The sequence below is a fragment of the Pezoporus occidentalis genome, unplaced genomic scaffold, assembly GCF_034315485.1.
Source record: "Pezoporus occidentalis ecotype Australia unplaced genomic scaffold, CSIRO_AGI_Poc_V1 ctg3, whole genome shotgun sequence".
NCBI lineage: Eukaryota > Metazoa > Chordata > Aves > Psittaciformes > Psittacidae > Pezoporus > Pezoporus occidentalis.
Genome location: NW_026914940.1, coordinates 19,289,302 through 19,306,288, shown reverse-complemented (window position 1 = coordinate 19,306,288; position 16,987 = coordinate 19,289,302). Strand labels below are relative to the sequence as shown.

General features: G+C 37.9%; 1 protein-coding gene across 49 annotated transcripts in view; it reads left to right on the top strand.

The window, feature by feature from the left end:
* RIMS2 (regulating synaptic membrane exocytosis 2) overlaps window positions 1-16,987 on the top strand; it is a 455,883-nt gene that overhangs the window by 173,609 nt on the left and 265,287 nt on the right. For all 49 annotated transcript variants that reach the window (XM_062627211.1, XM_062627202.1, XM_062627203.1 and 46 more), the window contains one exon: window positions 12,279-13,204. In XM_062627211.1, the coding sequence (XP_062483195.1) occupies window positions 12,279-13,204 (926 nt within the window). The remainder of the gene's footprint in view (window positions 1-12,278; window positions 13,205-16,987) is intronic.

The window sequence follows — 16,987 nt, the reverse complement described above, 5'->3', positions numbered from 1 at the left end:
TTGCACTTAAAGGAACTATCCTGCTGCACCTAAGTCTGGTGCAGTCTAACTTTGCTGGATGTGGTTAAACTGTGTAGTGGAACAGAGTTGTCACACAGCACAAGAGCAGTTGCAGTGCAGAATAAACAATAAGCAACATAAAGCAGTCGTGGCACATAAAGAAATGATAAAATGCTTCTCGTTGGTTTAAATGACTAAGAAGGACAAAATAGGTCATGAAGTTCTTCTGGTTTTGAAAAGAAATGTATGCTTTAGTATAGTATTTTTGTAACATGGAATGTCCTTTTTATAACATGGATATAACATATACCCTTTGAAGTCAAATCTTGAGGTAAAGTTTCTACTCTCAGTTAAACTGATCTAATACCCTTTCTTTTTTCTCATGTTTTTTTCTAAACTGGAATTTTTCTTCGTATGTCCAGTATTTTGTTAATATTGAGCAAACGCCAGCTGGGAAATGCCTGTCTATTGTTAATGTCAGTTTTTAGCCTTTACTCTATTGATCAGTAACTGCACCTGAATTTTCCATTCAGGGTTAGTCTCTAATGTATTATTGAAGTATTTCTAAACTAGTCCAAGCAGGTGAAAAGGGCCGAAGAAGAAATGTCTATAACCTTTAGCACAGTAATATATTTCTGTCCACTTTTCACAAAGCTACCTTTTAGAAACCCAGTTTTTTCTATGATATATTGATGATGGTAATTCACACAAGATTTTATCTGTATTTTAACTGTTTATATCTGTGGCTAGAATTTTTTAACATGGTTGTAATTATCCACTTCCTTTTGCCCTGTGTTTCCCTCCTCCCAATATTTATGTATTTATAAATCAAACTCATAATCCCAACTGAATATTATTGGTACTTCTCACCTTGCTACAGCATCTACAGGGAAATGCAGGGAAATGACTAGATAGTGGAAATATAAAAGTCCTTCAGGTTGTGCTATTAAGAGCATATAATATCATCCATATAAAACAAAAAATCCAACCTGTTGCTTTGGGAAGTATCACCCTAATGATGAGGATAAATGAGCTTGGTGTCACAGTAAGGCCAAACTTAATCAATTCATTTGATTTTTTTTTTTTTCCGTCTCAGCAAAGTTTCTGTTGTATCCAGCATTAATCTAATTTCTGGAAAAAAACATCCTGTGAAGTAAAGACAATGAGCTATGGGATCGTGCTTATCTTTGTCTCATTATTATATATGAATCTATTAATTTTGTAACTGTTTTGTGATAGTTCACCTGGATATGCGTTTCAAAATTGCTATATACCATGAAATAATCTTTACCAACTGGAAAGGCCAAATTTGCCCAACTATCCAATTTGATTGTTTTTCTCCTCTAAAATTATGAAAACTTGATCTTTGCTTTCTGCTCCATCAACTCAAGCATCTTGAATGCTTTTTGTAGTCTGTTGTGAAGTCAGCCTGGCTCCCCAGCCTGATATCCCTTGCTGTCATGCTTGAAAAGTGCTTCAGTGAGCATACATTTAACCTTTCTCGTTGATTAGCTCAACAATGAAAGTAGAGGTTAGCTTAAAAAATGCTACCTATCCCAACAATCTGACAATAACAATACTGAGAGTGATGAAGGCATCACTGATCTCTAAAAGCTTTCTTGTGTGTCTTCACAAAATGTTTTAAATCATCATTTTCCTGAATTGCTTTCCCTCTGTTCCTTTGACTGTGTTTTCTTAATTGATTGCTCCCATTCTATTTAAGACTGAGTTATTGAGAGTACTCTATAATTTTTATAATAGACTTTTGTTATCAAAGATGCTGAGAACCTGTATGACTTGGAAAATTCCTTTTCAGTGTTTCTCAGCTATTTGCTAATTGAGTCTAGTTGGTCTTGACTGGCCTTGCTTTTATTAATTGTCATACCTTTTTAGAAATGCTATTTTTGATGGAAGAAGTGACTAATGCTAGGTCCAGAATGGTCTAAAATGTAGCCCTGAACTTTAGTTAGAATATAATAATTTGTATCTTGAATTTGGAGACTCCTGTTGAAAACTAGCATTTTGGGTAAGGCAAGTTATATTGGTGACAGGAGCTGTAAAGCCCAAGTTAGTTAGGATGTTTATATATACATGGAATTACAAAGTGAGCATTCATTTCTCCTGTGGAATATAAAATGCTGGCATCTTATTTTCTTTTTAAAGTAAGACTAAAGTAATTAAGGCTAGCTTCATTGCAATAGAATGCAGAATACATCTAAGACCTTGTTTACATTACAAAACTAGGTTTATTTTTGTTGCTTCATTTTAAAATTCCTTTGATTCCCCCACAGCCTTTTTTGAAGAAACACAGTTAAATTTTTCAGTGAATTTTCTCTATAGCTATTGTGTTTCTAGTAGTTCTGCAAGGACTACTCAACCCTGGTTTGCTTTCTTCTAGAAGAGGTTGGTATTTTCCTCTGTATGTTCTATACTGTTGTCATTCTGGCTGGGTTCCACTTTTCCATATAAAAACTGCTAGGCAACCAGGGTTACCCTTTTTACTTCCAAGTGGTCACTCCCACACACTTTGTAGAGTAACTAGTCATCTTCCATATGGATTTTTATGGAGACCTAGGAATAAATTTTCTTCTTTGGAAAGCTGCATGTTGAGCCTCTTTTACAGAATACATAATCTATTGCAGATGATTAGAAACCAAAAGGCGGGAATATCCAGAGCTGGTCTTAGCATTGTAGACAAGCAAAATCTCTCTGGTAGAAATACCTGATTCAGGGATGTGAACTGGGTATCTGAAGATGTCTCTGGTATCTGCTGATACTTCAAGAAACCAGGTTGTTGTTATGCACATGATGTCATTACAACATGGTAGTATGGTGGGAAGTTTTTCACACAGCATCTCTGAAAACCCAGCAGCACTGACATGGTGGACATCCCAACTACGTGTGTGAGCCCTGGAATCTAATCTGAAGGAGCTCTGTCTAGACAGTGGGAACTGTTAGATCCTGCACATTTGGGTGCACATTTGGGCTCACATGAGGACTATGGATTGCGAGGCCAGTACTTAAACTCTTGTGCAGCAAGTTCTTTTAGCTTGATAAACATTGTGAAATCACGTCCTACCAGTATATAATATAGGTGCTATAGCTTATTACAGAAATACAAATTATTCTTCTTTAAAGTTGTGGTCTGCTTCTATGTTGTATAAATACGGGTACTGCTTTAAAAGCACACACGTTTAATCCCATCTCACCAGCGTATTGATAATGACAGTTGAATTGCCATGTACCATGGCAATTTCCAAATTACTGAATGCACCTGTTTCATTTCATAGTAGTCCAGCTGATGTTCCCTAGCATGAGCACAGCCTTCCGGCTCCATCTTGGAGAAGTTGCTGCAAACACCCCACCATTCATGGATGAGCCACCACTGATTTAATTCACTGGGTTTAATAATGCACCTTTACCTCCCATTGCTGAAGAAAATGGACATTTTCACAGCAGTTGTTTTCTGCTTGCTCTTTTATGACACTAAGCTGGGAGGAGTGGCTGACACGCCAGAAGGCTGTGCTGCCATCCAGCGAGACCTGGACAGGCTGGAGAGTTGGGCAGGGAATAACTTGATGAAATATAACAAGGGAAAGTGCAGAGTCCTGCATCTGGGCAGGAACAACCCCAGGTTCCAGTATAGGTTGGGAAACGACCTGTTAGAGAGCAGTGTAGGGGAGAGGGACCTGGAGGTCCTAGTGGGCAACAGGATGACCATGAGCCAACACTGTGCCCTTGTGGCCAAGAAGGCCAATGGCATCCTGGGGTGTATTAGAAGGGCGGTGGTTAGTAGGTCGAGAGAGGTCCTCCTTCCCCTCTACTCTGCCCTGGTGAGACCGCATCTGGAATATTGTGTCCAGTTCTGGGCCCCTCAGTTCAAGAAGGACAGGGAGCTGCTGGAGAGAGTCCAGCGCAGGGCAACTAAGATGATTAAGGGAGTGGAGCATCTCCCTTATGAGGAAAGACTGAGGGAGCTGGGTCTCTATAGTTTGGAGAAGAGGAGACTGAGGGGTGACCTTATTAGTGTCTATAAATATATAAAGGGGGAGTGTCACGAGGATGGAGCCAGGTTCTACTCAGTGGCAAACAATGATAGGACAAGGGGTAATGGGCACAAACTGGAACACAAGAGGTTCCACTTAAACTTGAGAAGAAACTTCTTCTCAGTGAGGGTGACGGAACACTGGAACAGGCTGCCCAGGGAGGTTGTGGAGTCTCCTTCCCTGGAGACATTCAAAACCCGCCTGAACACATTCCTGTGTAACATTATCTAGCTGTTCCTGCTCCGGCAGGGGGATTGGACTAGATGATCTTTTGAGGTCCCTTCCAATCTCTAGCATAGCATACTGTGATAACTGTGTGATTTCAAAACAGCTCAGTATGACCTATTTCATGTCTTACAGACTGAAATATGAAACACAGAGGTATATTAAAACAGAAATTCATTGTATAGTATCACTTGCATTATAATTGTGGATACATAAAACAGAAAAAAGAAAAGATACAGTGACTCACATTCATTAGTAAAGTTACAGTTTTAGGAGTTCAGCAATCCAGAACAGCCTGCGGAGATGTTATTAGGCAAAACCAATTCTCATATGAGTGTCCATGTTGCTGATATTTTTTGCTGCTTTCTCATTACTGAAGAAGCTCTTTTTTTATATTTAATGGTGATAACACTCTAGTAATAATGGAGTGTTCTTTGAAAAAAAAAAAAGTCTCCATCAGACTTGAAAGTTTCCTTTGAAAAACCAGGATACTTTCAACTGCTGGGAAAAGCACCTGCTGAACCACCCCTGTGGTAAGAAATTGAAACACTTCAAAAAGATTAGACTCAAAATTAGATGCAATGATGTATAGATGAAATGTATTATCATATATTCTCTGTGACGGCTGAGGGAAATATCTTTGGTGTCAGAACGCCTTTTCTAGGAATGTGAAAGCATTATTATTGAGAAAATCTAGGTTGCTGCTAAGTCTGTATTTTTCCCATGTCATGCCACTTTATCATGGCTTAAACTTATTATAGGCAAATTTGTCTGGGGTATGGTGTTTTATATTAAACATAACTTATTTGTAAGGTAGATTGAATGGATAGAAGATGCATTGCTTGTGAAATTGTGGAAAAGTGTTTTTATAACAATTTAATGCAAATGAGACTGTCTACATATTTGCTTGCTATTATTTTCATATTCTCACCATATTTTGAAAGCAAGTTCTTTTAACTGTTGCTAGAAATAATTAGTCCACTGATTTTCATTGTTGTTTTATTACTGGTATGTAAAAAAAATGTATTTTCAGTTCTGCAGTATGTTTAGCACATCAGGCTGATGTAGGTGCCACAGCTGTTTTAGCCTAACAGTTCAAAACAATGTCAAAATTTGACTACTTACAAACTAAAATAATAGCTATTATGTACTTTCATTTAAGACTTGGAACACAAAGATGATGCTGGACCTTGTAGCACAAAACATGAAATACTGAAACTGCACAATTTTAAAAATGGTCTAAATTAAACGCCTTGACCAGCATGTACATTGGTAGGCAATAGCACTGTAGCAAGGCACTAATCAGCTAAGTACTGTAATCCTCCTTATAGGGTAAATTCTTACTTGACCTCCAGCTATATACAGCACATGATAACAGCATTAAACTGTAACACTCCTCTTATGCTCTAAATATCTTCCCATTGGGTCAGCTCTCTGCCTTGATTTGCTGCTGTTTCTAGACTTGTTTTTTTCCTAGGTGCCTTATATTTTGTAATTACATTTTTGGGGAAAGAAAAGGATTGTAAAATATATATAAAAATTTTGTCTCAAAGTTAAGGGACTGTTCCTATGATTTCACTAGAGGATTAAATGAAAACCTAGCCAGAACAGAAATTGATGAATTCTTATGATCCTGAGGCTTCCAACTTTCCAGATGTGCAGTGGCTGATCAAAAGGTAAAGCAGGGAAGAGAGATGCTGAATGTGTTCTATGAAAACAATGCGTAATGCTCAGCATTTTGTGTTCTTTTGGGGGATGATTAGGAAGATAATTTTTACTTTAAAAAAAAAAAAAAATCAGTGGAAGTACTGAAAAAGTTTATTGTGCTTCTGATCTGGAAGAATAGTATCTTTAACAAATACTTGTGCTTTCTTTAAACTAGTATTTTAGATTGTGTTGTTTTCTGTGACAAAATACTTCTTAAAAATGTGGATTTATTTCCATAAAAATAATATATAGTATTATGTAATTTTCTTGTATTTATTTTATTTTAAATCCTTTTTAGTAACAGTTCAGTATTGTATTAACTCATTCTTACGTTTTAATATTTCCGTGACCTACTATTGTTTTAGCACCCTAGGTTTTAAATGCTTTTGAATCCTGCTGTATGGCAGCTGTTAATTGATTCCACCCTTCTGCAGATAATTTCTATGCTGTCAGTACTGAGACAGATAACTAGAATGCACATTCTGACCAATTATTCCTGAAAGCAGTTTAATCCGTTTAGCATTTTTTTGATGATTGGCTTTTTTAACATAAGATTTTATTGAAGAAGTAGGTGAGATATCTGTTGTTTATATAGTAAGTGGAAATAATTAACAAAATATTAATTATGAAAATGTCCAAAAGTAGAAATAAAGAAAATTCTCAGAATGTATAACCTCTTTGTAAAAGGTAAACTTTAATCAGTGTAGCTGAATAAGCAGTAAGATTAAAGTATGGTTATTTTATTTCTCTTTTTGCAGTTCTCTATAATCAAATTATAAGATATAAGGGCTACTGAAAACTCAAAGGAGGACAAACCATTTCTAGTGGTAGTCCCATTTTCCCATCTATCTGTGATGTTCTTGATGTAATAAAAAAAGGTAAACCAGCCACATTACCTAAATATCTGTAGATTAGCAAGGGATACTTAAAATCACCAGTTATGTTAAGAAGTTCCTTGCTTTTTCCATGTTATAACTCTTTTCCCCCCATGAACTGAAATTAGCCCTTGAAAGCTGCAATGCTGAATTTCTGCTGAATTATTTGTACAGAAAAAATGTGATTCTGAAGTGATTGTATTGTTTTATGTCTGTTCAGTCATGTCAAGTTCAAAGCAAAGTTGTTATCAGTGGTGAATTTAATTATGTTAATGTTTTGTTACTACAGATTTCCTTTCATTCCGTTGATATCAGCCTGCAGTCAGTGAATTATATTTTCAGATAAAATCTAATTGAGATCAACATCTGCAGATCACTGTCATGCTTCAGTAAATTTTATAATCATCATTGTAAACTTAATTCATTATTGTTTGGAGATATTTAGCTGGAAGGTATTTTAATGGTTCAAAATATGGCTGCTATGAAATAAAATTTGTAAGACATGGCTGAAATGAGGAATGAATGAATGTCTCAGAGTTTTTTTAGTTAATTGCTTAGATATCTGAGTGTTAGATGTACTTCAGGGCAGCCTGTTTAAAACTATATTGGTCAAAAAATACCTTTTACTTTTATTATAGTAGGCTTTTTAAATTAGTTAACTTGCAAATTGTGCATTGGTCGCTTACGTTCATTTTTTTTTCGGGGGGGGGGTGTGAAAAAAAAAACAAGCAAAGGGGAGCAGACTGATTTAGAAATTTATATAAAATAAAACTAGACAGCATGGAAGAGCTGCAAAAAGAGGTCTTGGTAGAAACTGGAACTGTTCAGAAGTCAGAAGAATCTCTTTTTTTGCAATGAGCTGCAGCCATAGCTGCTTTGGAGAGTGTGCAGAATGATTTCTCATGCCCAGTGTGACTCAGCAAAAACAAAAGTTATCAGCAAAGAATGATAAAAGGAGTTAAATCAATACCAGCTAAATCAATACCAGCTAGTCTCTTAAAAAACACTGCCAAAAAATAAGGAAATGTTTTACAGATTCTTCAGTATGGCAAAGGAAGTCTATGGAAATGCTTTCATCAGAGTACCTAACAGTGAGCGTAGGACCCGCCCTGAGAAAGGCAGCCAGATCTTAATTTTGCAAGCAAAATTCTGGGTTAGTTGCACTCATGGCAGTTTTGGCTGCAAGGTCCGGCACCTGTTCAGCTCATGTTCTTGCAGCCTAAAATCTGTTTTTGCAAGGTGTCATGGTGGTGTTTAATCTGCTCTCTGTCACTGTTGTTTCAAAACAAGTATCTGACTGTCTGCTGAATCCAACACATAGAAATATAAAAGTTTAGAATAGTAAAACTATTCTTACACTCAGGCCAACAAATGCTGTTTTCCTGACAGGAAACATGTACTAAAGGGTAGTCAAAGCTGTGCTCAGTGTATTTGGTGAGGTCTCTAACTAGAAGCCATGTCTCTTGCATGGCTTTTGTGACAGCGTTCCAGTGGGAAATGTGAATTTTTACTTACTCTGAATTATCCTATCATACTGAAAGGATCACATTTTGAAAAAAGTTAAGCAAAATTACTGTATGTGCAGGAGAAATATTTTTAGTTCTGGTTTTCCAGTCAATGTTAATCCTTGCTAATTTATAGGAAACAATGAACACAATATTAAAGCATTGTCTAGTAATTTTTATTAGGTCTTACAAGTAGCTGACCAATGGTCAGTTTCAAGTAGTTTATGATGGCTCACAAAACTTCTTACATAGAAAATTTTCAAAGTAAATATAGATGAACTCAGGTACCCATATGTTTGAACATATCTTTAGAATGAGATTTTCTTGAAACTCTTCTCCAGTTTGAACATGTCTTTTATTGGCTGAGAACAAGATCAGCAGTAAGAAAGGTCTGGGATCTAGTTTTGACTTTATATATTACAATGCTTTTGAAATGTGATGGAAACTTGCCTTTGAAAATTTCATTTTTCTCAGTACACATGGGTTATTTTTTTAAAAATCTAAATCAAAGCAAAATAGTGTTTTCTTCTCAAGGAAGAATACAAAGGTATGTCAAAGGCTTTCAAGCTGTTTAGTTCCATTACTGAATTCAGAGCTATCAAAGTGAAATAGCTGCCTTATATTCTTCTATATAATATTTAAGTACTTACTGCCTATTGTAGTGTAGGGTAGTTGAATAATTTAACTTTATGAACAGTCACCCTGAACTTTTTCATAATACTGGTGATGTCTGTAGTGAATTGCAAATAAGTTTCCATCAGTGTAAAATTGCGTGTTAAAACACTGAATGTCATGTATTGATAAATAACAATTGAAAAAAAAACAAATCAGTGATAATTAGTAGAAAATAAGTCTCAGTTGCTAGATCTGAAAAAATAATTTTCATAGAATGTTCCTGATGAAGATTTTTGTGCAGGTTCTGTAGTTTTCTAGCCATAATATTTTATTTATTGCTGCTTCAAAGAAGCAGTCATCACAACAGAGGGGAGGGTTTTTCAGTGGTGTGGTAACCTTTTCTGAGAAGGTGCTAATCCTTCTGACAGGTATATAGTGTTTAATTGAACTGGCAGCTGGATGGTGCATATCACAGCTGTTGACACGCATTTAAATTTCTCTTAACTTCTAATATTCCAGGAAAGTCCTGGAAAGACAGTTGTTTGCTATCGTGGATCTAGATGGAGGTACAGGAAGAAAGGCCTTTATAAAGGTATCTTTCAGGTAGTTAATGATGAGAAACGGATTAGACAAAGGCTCATGAAGGTGATTGAGAATTAGCTTGTGATCTAAAAATAAGAGCAGATTTTTAATAGTAGTGACTGGCCATAGGAGTACTGTTCCTCTTAGTATGATTTAATAGCACTGGTTTAAAAGGTATACCATGCATTGCACAGCTGTGTTGGTAGCAGGTATTTTTAAAATGACAGGCTTGATTCATATGTAATACACACTGAGTATACACAGTGTATTAACAGTAGAGTATGTGTACATTCCATGTGCACAGGTCTCAATCTTGCAATGAGATCCTTGGATGAATGCAGATATGTTGAGTGCCATTTATTCCAGTTGGATTTGCATGGAGATAAAAGATTTTGCCTATAGGGTCAGAATTGGTGAGCGGAAATTAAGCACATTTTTGTTGGTGGTGTGTCAGAAAATTTTCAGTGATGTGAGTGATTTGCTATTGGAACAATGAAGTTTGGGATGTGGCATATTTTTCATCAGCTGAAGTATTTAAATGAAAAGTATTTAGTTTCTTTAAAGAACATTTCTACATCTAATCTCTGTTATCTTAATGAAAACATCTACGTCTTTGCAAACTAACTGGGTTCTGGTAGTTCTGTTGTCCTAATTGTCTGTTCCTGGCTATTTTGGTTTTAAACTTCACAAAACTCTTTTCATATCACATTAGGATGATTCAACTTACAGGCCTTCATAGCAGAATCCATAGAGTTTTTGTTAAGCTTACAGAGGTCATGACTTGTTCTGGTACTAACATGACACTTTAATAAGACAGACAGGACATGTTAGCTACACCATAATCGAGTAGGCATCCCAGCGATGCTTGTATTACTTGTCATGCTTCACAGGAAGTGTTGCATTTTTGCAAGATTGAATTAGTTTTCTATTTGTAGCTACTGCTGTGAGGATAAAGTACTTTAATATTTATAAGGCAAGACTGGGTCCAGATCTTTCAAGCACAGTTTAATGACCCTGTACAGTACCTAAGATGGGATATCAATTTGCCAGTCACCCCCTTGCACACACTCTGCTCAGGCAGTGGTGGTTTTCCCCTGCTGAGCAGAGACTGCATTTTCTTTCTGACTGTGAGAAAAGCGGTCTTCTCTCCTACTAGCTAAGCAGAGCCCTTTCTACTTTCCTGGGCACCAAGGAGAGCCTGTTTTTCCTTTTCCCTTTACTAAGTTGAAGCCTTTCCCTTCCTTATCCCTTCTAGGAAAACTGTGGCAGCAACAGGGCTGTGTCTTTGCTCTCCTTTTTCCTGTTCTTCCCAACAGTAGGCAGGATCTTCTGGTTGTTGCCTGTAAGGCTGCCCTTCAGGATCATTGGCTATCTGTGAGGGTAGAAAACCATTTGCAAAGGGATCTTAGTTTTAAAGATAGAACTAAATATAAGAGGAAAGGGGTGATAATACAAAAATAGGTTCACATACATATTTTCATTACTTAAAGCTTAAGCTGATCTGTCTTATCCCAGAGAAGGCCTGCCTCCAAGTCACTTTTATCCACATCTGGGATCTTTGCTCCAGTTTCAGCAGGCAACTCCTTCAGATCCCTCTCGGGTGAAGGACTAAGTATGAATCTGGATGTAGCAGTTTAAATGCTCATTATCCTTTTAAGATTGATAAAGGCAGGATCTGATATTCCAGTTTGTTTTTTCACTATGAATCACTACTCCCTATTTAACTGATCCCCTATAATCAAGTAGCAAATAACATTGTATCAAAAAAACCCAGAACATATAATATTCATAATATATTCCAGACACATCCTCTATTAAAACATTCCATGTAATAAAATGACATGCTTCAGTCAATCATTTGTCAATGTCAGGAAAGAACATCTGCTGATAATTCTTTTTTTTTAACCTTTTTTCTGAAACCTCAGAAGTTGTTTATGGCTAGATTTCATCGATGACAAAGAGTCAATGCTTAATATGGTACAGGAACTCCATTCTGGTATCTGGCTGGTCTGTCTTGCTCAAATGTTTGGACTAATAATATTGCCATCCCTAAAGGCATGGGAAGGATTTATTTATATTTTTTTTTTCCAAGTCAGAGATCAGGATTTTGAAGCTCTTTCCCTTCTATGCAACACAAGAAATGTTCTGTTTTCTGAGTTTAGGTCTTCTGAGCTCACTGGGTTTAGATAAGTGCTGCCACTGGATCTTTCTTTGTCCTGTTCTCTGCCCTTGGCACACATTATAGTTCTGTGGGAACTGATACGTATGTTGTTAAGCCATAATGGTTGCTAGAAGATCAAACCAACTGAATGGTCCATCTAGACTTAATTTCTACGGTGATTATAAAACCCTATGAAACAGAAGTTTATAGTCAAGTTGCTATAAAATGATTACAAAGGATTATAAAATTTTGGTACTTGTAAAGCAGTTACAACTACAAAGTAGAGTAAGTGTTTGTATTCTATGTTTCATAATGTTGTAGTAGCATTTTTCCTTTAAAGCTGTTTTTGATTTAAACTGTGCACCATAAGCAAATTTGTAGCATGACATACTTTTTCTTTAGTTTAGTATTGAAAATACATGAGTGCATTCACAAAGAAATGCAATGAACTTTTTTTTTAATCAGATGATCATTTTATTATTTAATTAGCATTAACTGCATATTTGTCTTACAAGAAATATTGACAAAATTCTCTTCCTTCCTTCCTGTCATGATTGTTTAGGAAAAGAAGCCCATCAATATCAAGAGAACAGAATAGAAGATACGATCAAAGGGACGAGCGAGACGAATATCCACAGTATGCTACATCAGACAGTGCGATGCCCAGGTCACCATCAGATTATTCAGATAGGCGGTCACAGCGTGGGCCTCAGTTATATGAAGAACCTGAACTGGGTGATTATAGAGATTCAAACAGAAGGAGTCGCAGGCGTTCCAAGGAGTATTCGGTAGAAGAGGAAGATGCACAAAACAGGGAAGAATATGAAAGGCAGCGGAGGGAAGAGGAATACCAGGCACGATACCGAAGTGATCCTAATTTGGCTCGTTATCCTGTCAAGCCACAACCATATGAGGAACAAATGCGTATCCATGCTGAAGTGTCCCGAGCACGCCATGAGCGGAGACATAGTGACGTCTCACTCGCAAATACTGAGTTGGAAGATTCTCGGATGTCCATGCTGAGGATGGAACGACCATCCAGGCAAAGATCAGTATCTGAGCGCAGGGCTGCCATGGAAAATCAGCGTTCATACTCTATGGAAAGAACTCGAGAGGCTCAGGGACCAAGTCCCAGTCGTCAGAGGACCACAAATCATAGCCCTCCTACACCTAGGAGGAGTCCAATTCCTTTGGATAGACCAGACATGAGGCGTTCTGATTCATTAAGGAAACAACACCATTTGGATCCCAATTCTGCTGTACGGAAAACAAAACGTGAAAAGATGGAGACCATGTTACGGAATGATTCACTCAGCTCAGACCAGTCTGAATCTGTCAGACCTCCACCACCAAAGCCCCATAAAACAAAAAAGGGAGGTAAAATGCGCCAGGTTTCATTAAGTAGCTCTGAAGAAGAATTGGCATCCACTCCGGAGTATACAAGTTGTGATGATGTAGAGATTGAAAGTGAAAGTGTTAGTGAAAAAGGTAAGATTTCTAACTTTTTGACTGTTTCAATATAGATGTGGTTTAGTTTCCATTCCATTGTATGTTTTACCTATAAGAATTGATTGTAGCGACATACCTACAGTGCTTCATAGGTGACTCAAGTTTGTTGTGAGGGGAGTTGTCGTCTGATTCTGTGTTTCATTGACTTAAATCTAAATTTAATGATTTACATGGAAAAGAACATAACAGCTACTAGAAGTATTATATATGCGGAAGGAAAAACATACCTATTGAAAAACCTGTTAGTTAAATCTGCGCAGTATCTAAAGCTGGGCTGTCATATAAGACCGTGGTTTTGTGTCCATGAATGCCAGGTTTTTGTACTCCTGGATCACAATGTGTGCATCTTTGATATGGATCAAGTGTGGGTTCATGACAGTATTTCTGTTGAATTAACTAGAGCACATGATACAGAGGTTATGCCACTTTCATGCTGGCTGCTGCTGGTTAAAGAGAATCTGATCTGCAAAAAACCCTGTGTGTATGAAGTTAACCCATTGGAGTTTGTAAACAAATTTAAAGTGACTGATGGAGGTTTCTTTTTGCTGTGGGGCTACAGTGCTTCTTGGTTTAGTGCTATTTAGGATTCATGGTGTTGGAGTTACTCCATTGTCAGAAATTAATTTGCATACCTTCATGTATGTTATTGGTCTAAAGTACAGTAGTTATAACCTGTTTTCAGTTATTGTTATGCTAGTGCATGTTTACTAATGAATGGTCATCTGCTTTTGTGGAATAGGTTTAGAAAATTTCCTACTATTTTTATTAATATTACCATCAAATTGGTTCTGAAGCAAATAATTAATTAGAGTTGGTAACTCTGAATTTTCATATGTCAACAGCAGCAATCATGGTCTGATAAATAAGGAGCATGATAGTGTATAACGAAAGGAAATTTCACACAGGTGAAAGCAGTTAAATGCACTTACATGAAATAAGCGTGGTGAAAACTTGACCCCCTTAGTCTTGATGAGTAATAAAACTATCAGCTTCTGAGTGTTAATGATTTTGTTTTTAGTAGCAGCCTTCAGGAAAATAGACCCAATGAATATATGGGAAGTTGTAACAAAGTGTTTATTTTATGAAATTCAGCATAGAAAATATAGTCTACAAACATATTTTTTGTACACATAACATACAAAACTTACACATTTACAATCATAGAACTGTTTAAGCTGGAAAAGACCTTTAAGATCATTGAATCCAACCATTAACCCAGCACTGCCATGTCCACCACAAAACTATGTCTTTAAGTGCCACATCTACACGCCTTTTAAATGCCTCTGTGGATGGTGACTCAACCACTTCCCTGGGCAGCCTGTTCAAATGCTTGACAATCCTTCTGGTGGAGAAATTTTTCCTCATATCCAATCTAAATCTCCTCTGGCACAACTTAAGGCCATTATCTCTTTTCCTATCACTTTTTACTTGGGAGAAGAGACCGACACCCATGTTGATAAAGCCTCCTTCCAGGTAGTTGTAGAAATTGATAAGGTCTCACCTGAGCCTCCTTTTCTCCAGGCTAAACAACCACTGTCCCCTCAGCTGTTCCTCATGAGACTTGTGCTCTAGGCCCTTCACCAGCTTCATTGACCTTCTTTGGATACTCTCCAGCATTTCGATGTCTTTCTCATAGTGAGTAGCCCAGAACTGAACACAGGATTTGATGTGTGGCTTCACCAGTGCCCAGTACAGGAGGATGATCACTTCCTTGGCCCTTCTGGCTGCACTATTGCTGATCCAGGTCTGGATGCCACTGGCCTTCTTGGCCACATTGGCACAAGCTGGCTCATGTTCAGCTCTGTCAATCAGCACTCCGAAGTCCTTTTCTGCCAAGCAGCTTTCTAGCCACTCTTCCCCAAGCCTCTAGCACTGCATGGGTTGTTGTGGCCCAAGTGCAGGACCTGGCACTGAGCCGTGTCGAACCTCATACAAATGGCCTCAACCCATTGATTCAGCCTGTCCAGATCCCTCTGCAGAGCCTACCCTCCAGCACATCAACACTCCTGCCCTGTGTGGTGTTGTCTGCAAACTTACTGAGGGTGCACTCTGTCTCCTTGTCTAGAACCTTGATGAAGATATTAAACAGAACTGGCCCCTATACTGAGCCTGGAGAACACCACTTGTGACCAGCCACCAACTGGATTTAACTCCATTCACCACCAGTGTTTGGGCTCATCCAGTCAGCCAGTTTTTACCCAGAAGAGTATGCCCATCCACGCTATGAGCAGCCAGTTTCTCCAGGAAGAATGCTGTGATAAAGTGTATCAAAGGCTTTACTAAAGTTTAGGTAGACAACATCCACATCCTTTCCATCATCCACTAAATGGGTCACCTTGTCGTAGAGGGAGATCAAGTTAGTCAAGCAGGACCTGCCTTTCATAAACCCATGCTGACTGTGCCTTGTCACCAGGTTGTCCTGTGCATGTGATGGCACTCAAGATGATCTGCTCCGTAATCTTCCCAGCACTGAGGTCAGACTGAAAAGCCAGATCCTTCTTCCAGCCCTTCTTGTAGATGGGCATCACAGTTACTATCTTCCAGTCAGCTGGAATCTCCCGAGTTAGCCAGAACTGCTGCGGTGGATCCCCATCTGGCCCCATAGATTTGTGTGTCTTAAGTGGTGTAGCAGGTCACCGACCATTCTCCCTTGGATTATGGAGGGTTCATCCTGCTGTCTCTTCCATTTTAGGAGGCTGGTACTCAGAGAACAACTGGTCTTACTGTTAAAGACTGAGTCAAAGACGGCATTATGTACCTCATCCTTTTCCTCAGCCTTTATCACTATGTTTTCCCCCCCTACATCCAAGAAAGGGTGGATATTCTTCTTATACCTTCTTTTACTGCTAATGTATTTCTGGAAACGTCTTTATAGTCTTTTGTGGCAGTAGATAAAGTTCTAGCTTTCTGCCCTTCAAAAACTCCCTAAACCTGAGAATTTCTCAGCTGTCCTTTTAAGCAGCATACAAAATCTTTTTGGCCCAAGATATAATGCTAAATATAAAATATTTGGCATTGGAGTGGTGAAAGGTGGCAACGTTATAGCGTGAATTTGGATGCAATAATAATGAGTTCTCCAGAAGAGGAGGATGAATTCATTTTCCATCTCTTTCTTTATAGAGTACACATATCTTTTCACAGGTTCTGCAAATAAATATTAACAACTGCTCAGCTGTGAGGAGCAGCCTGGGCCTGAGCTGCAGGAGAAGCTGTTTGTTGAATTACATCTGAGATTTTGCAAGGCCCTGCCATTGGTTTTAGGAGACTAGTCTGAGAACTGAAGTATCTGAAAATGTAGGAAAAATTATAGTCACATGCTCTTAAAAGGGCTGGAAATTTGCCTTTTTTAAGCTCATTTCCAAAATGAAAAAGATTGATACATGTATATGGTTTGGAATGTGCATAAGCATACAAAACGCATACAAAAAATTTAATTTCACAACTCCAAAAGAGACATGGATAAGCTGCTGGAATCAGGTCTGGGAAAAGCATCCAAGTATTACTGACTGCCTGTGACTTTAAGTATTTGGGTCTGATCTTATTTCAGTAGCTGTCTGCCTTAAGGCAATTTTTTCCTTGATTTTTAAGAATGCAACCTGATTGTTTTCAGGGAGGGGACAAGACACCATTATTTTTCTGCATGTTTTTGGTAATGGCCAGAGAAACTGTTGCCTTGGAATGTTCTTGCCTCCTCTCTATGGAGAGCAAGGGAAACTCTGAGCAGAGAAAGCTGATGAACACCCAGACAACATTCAGGTACAG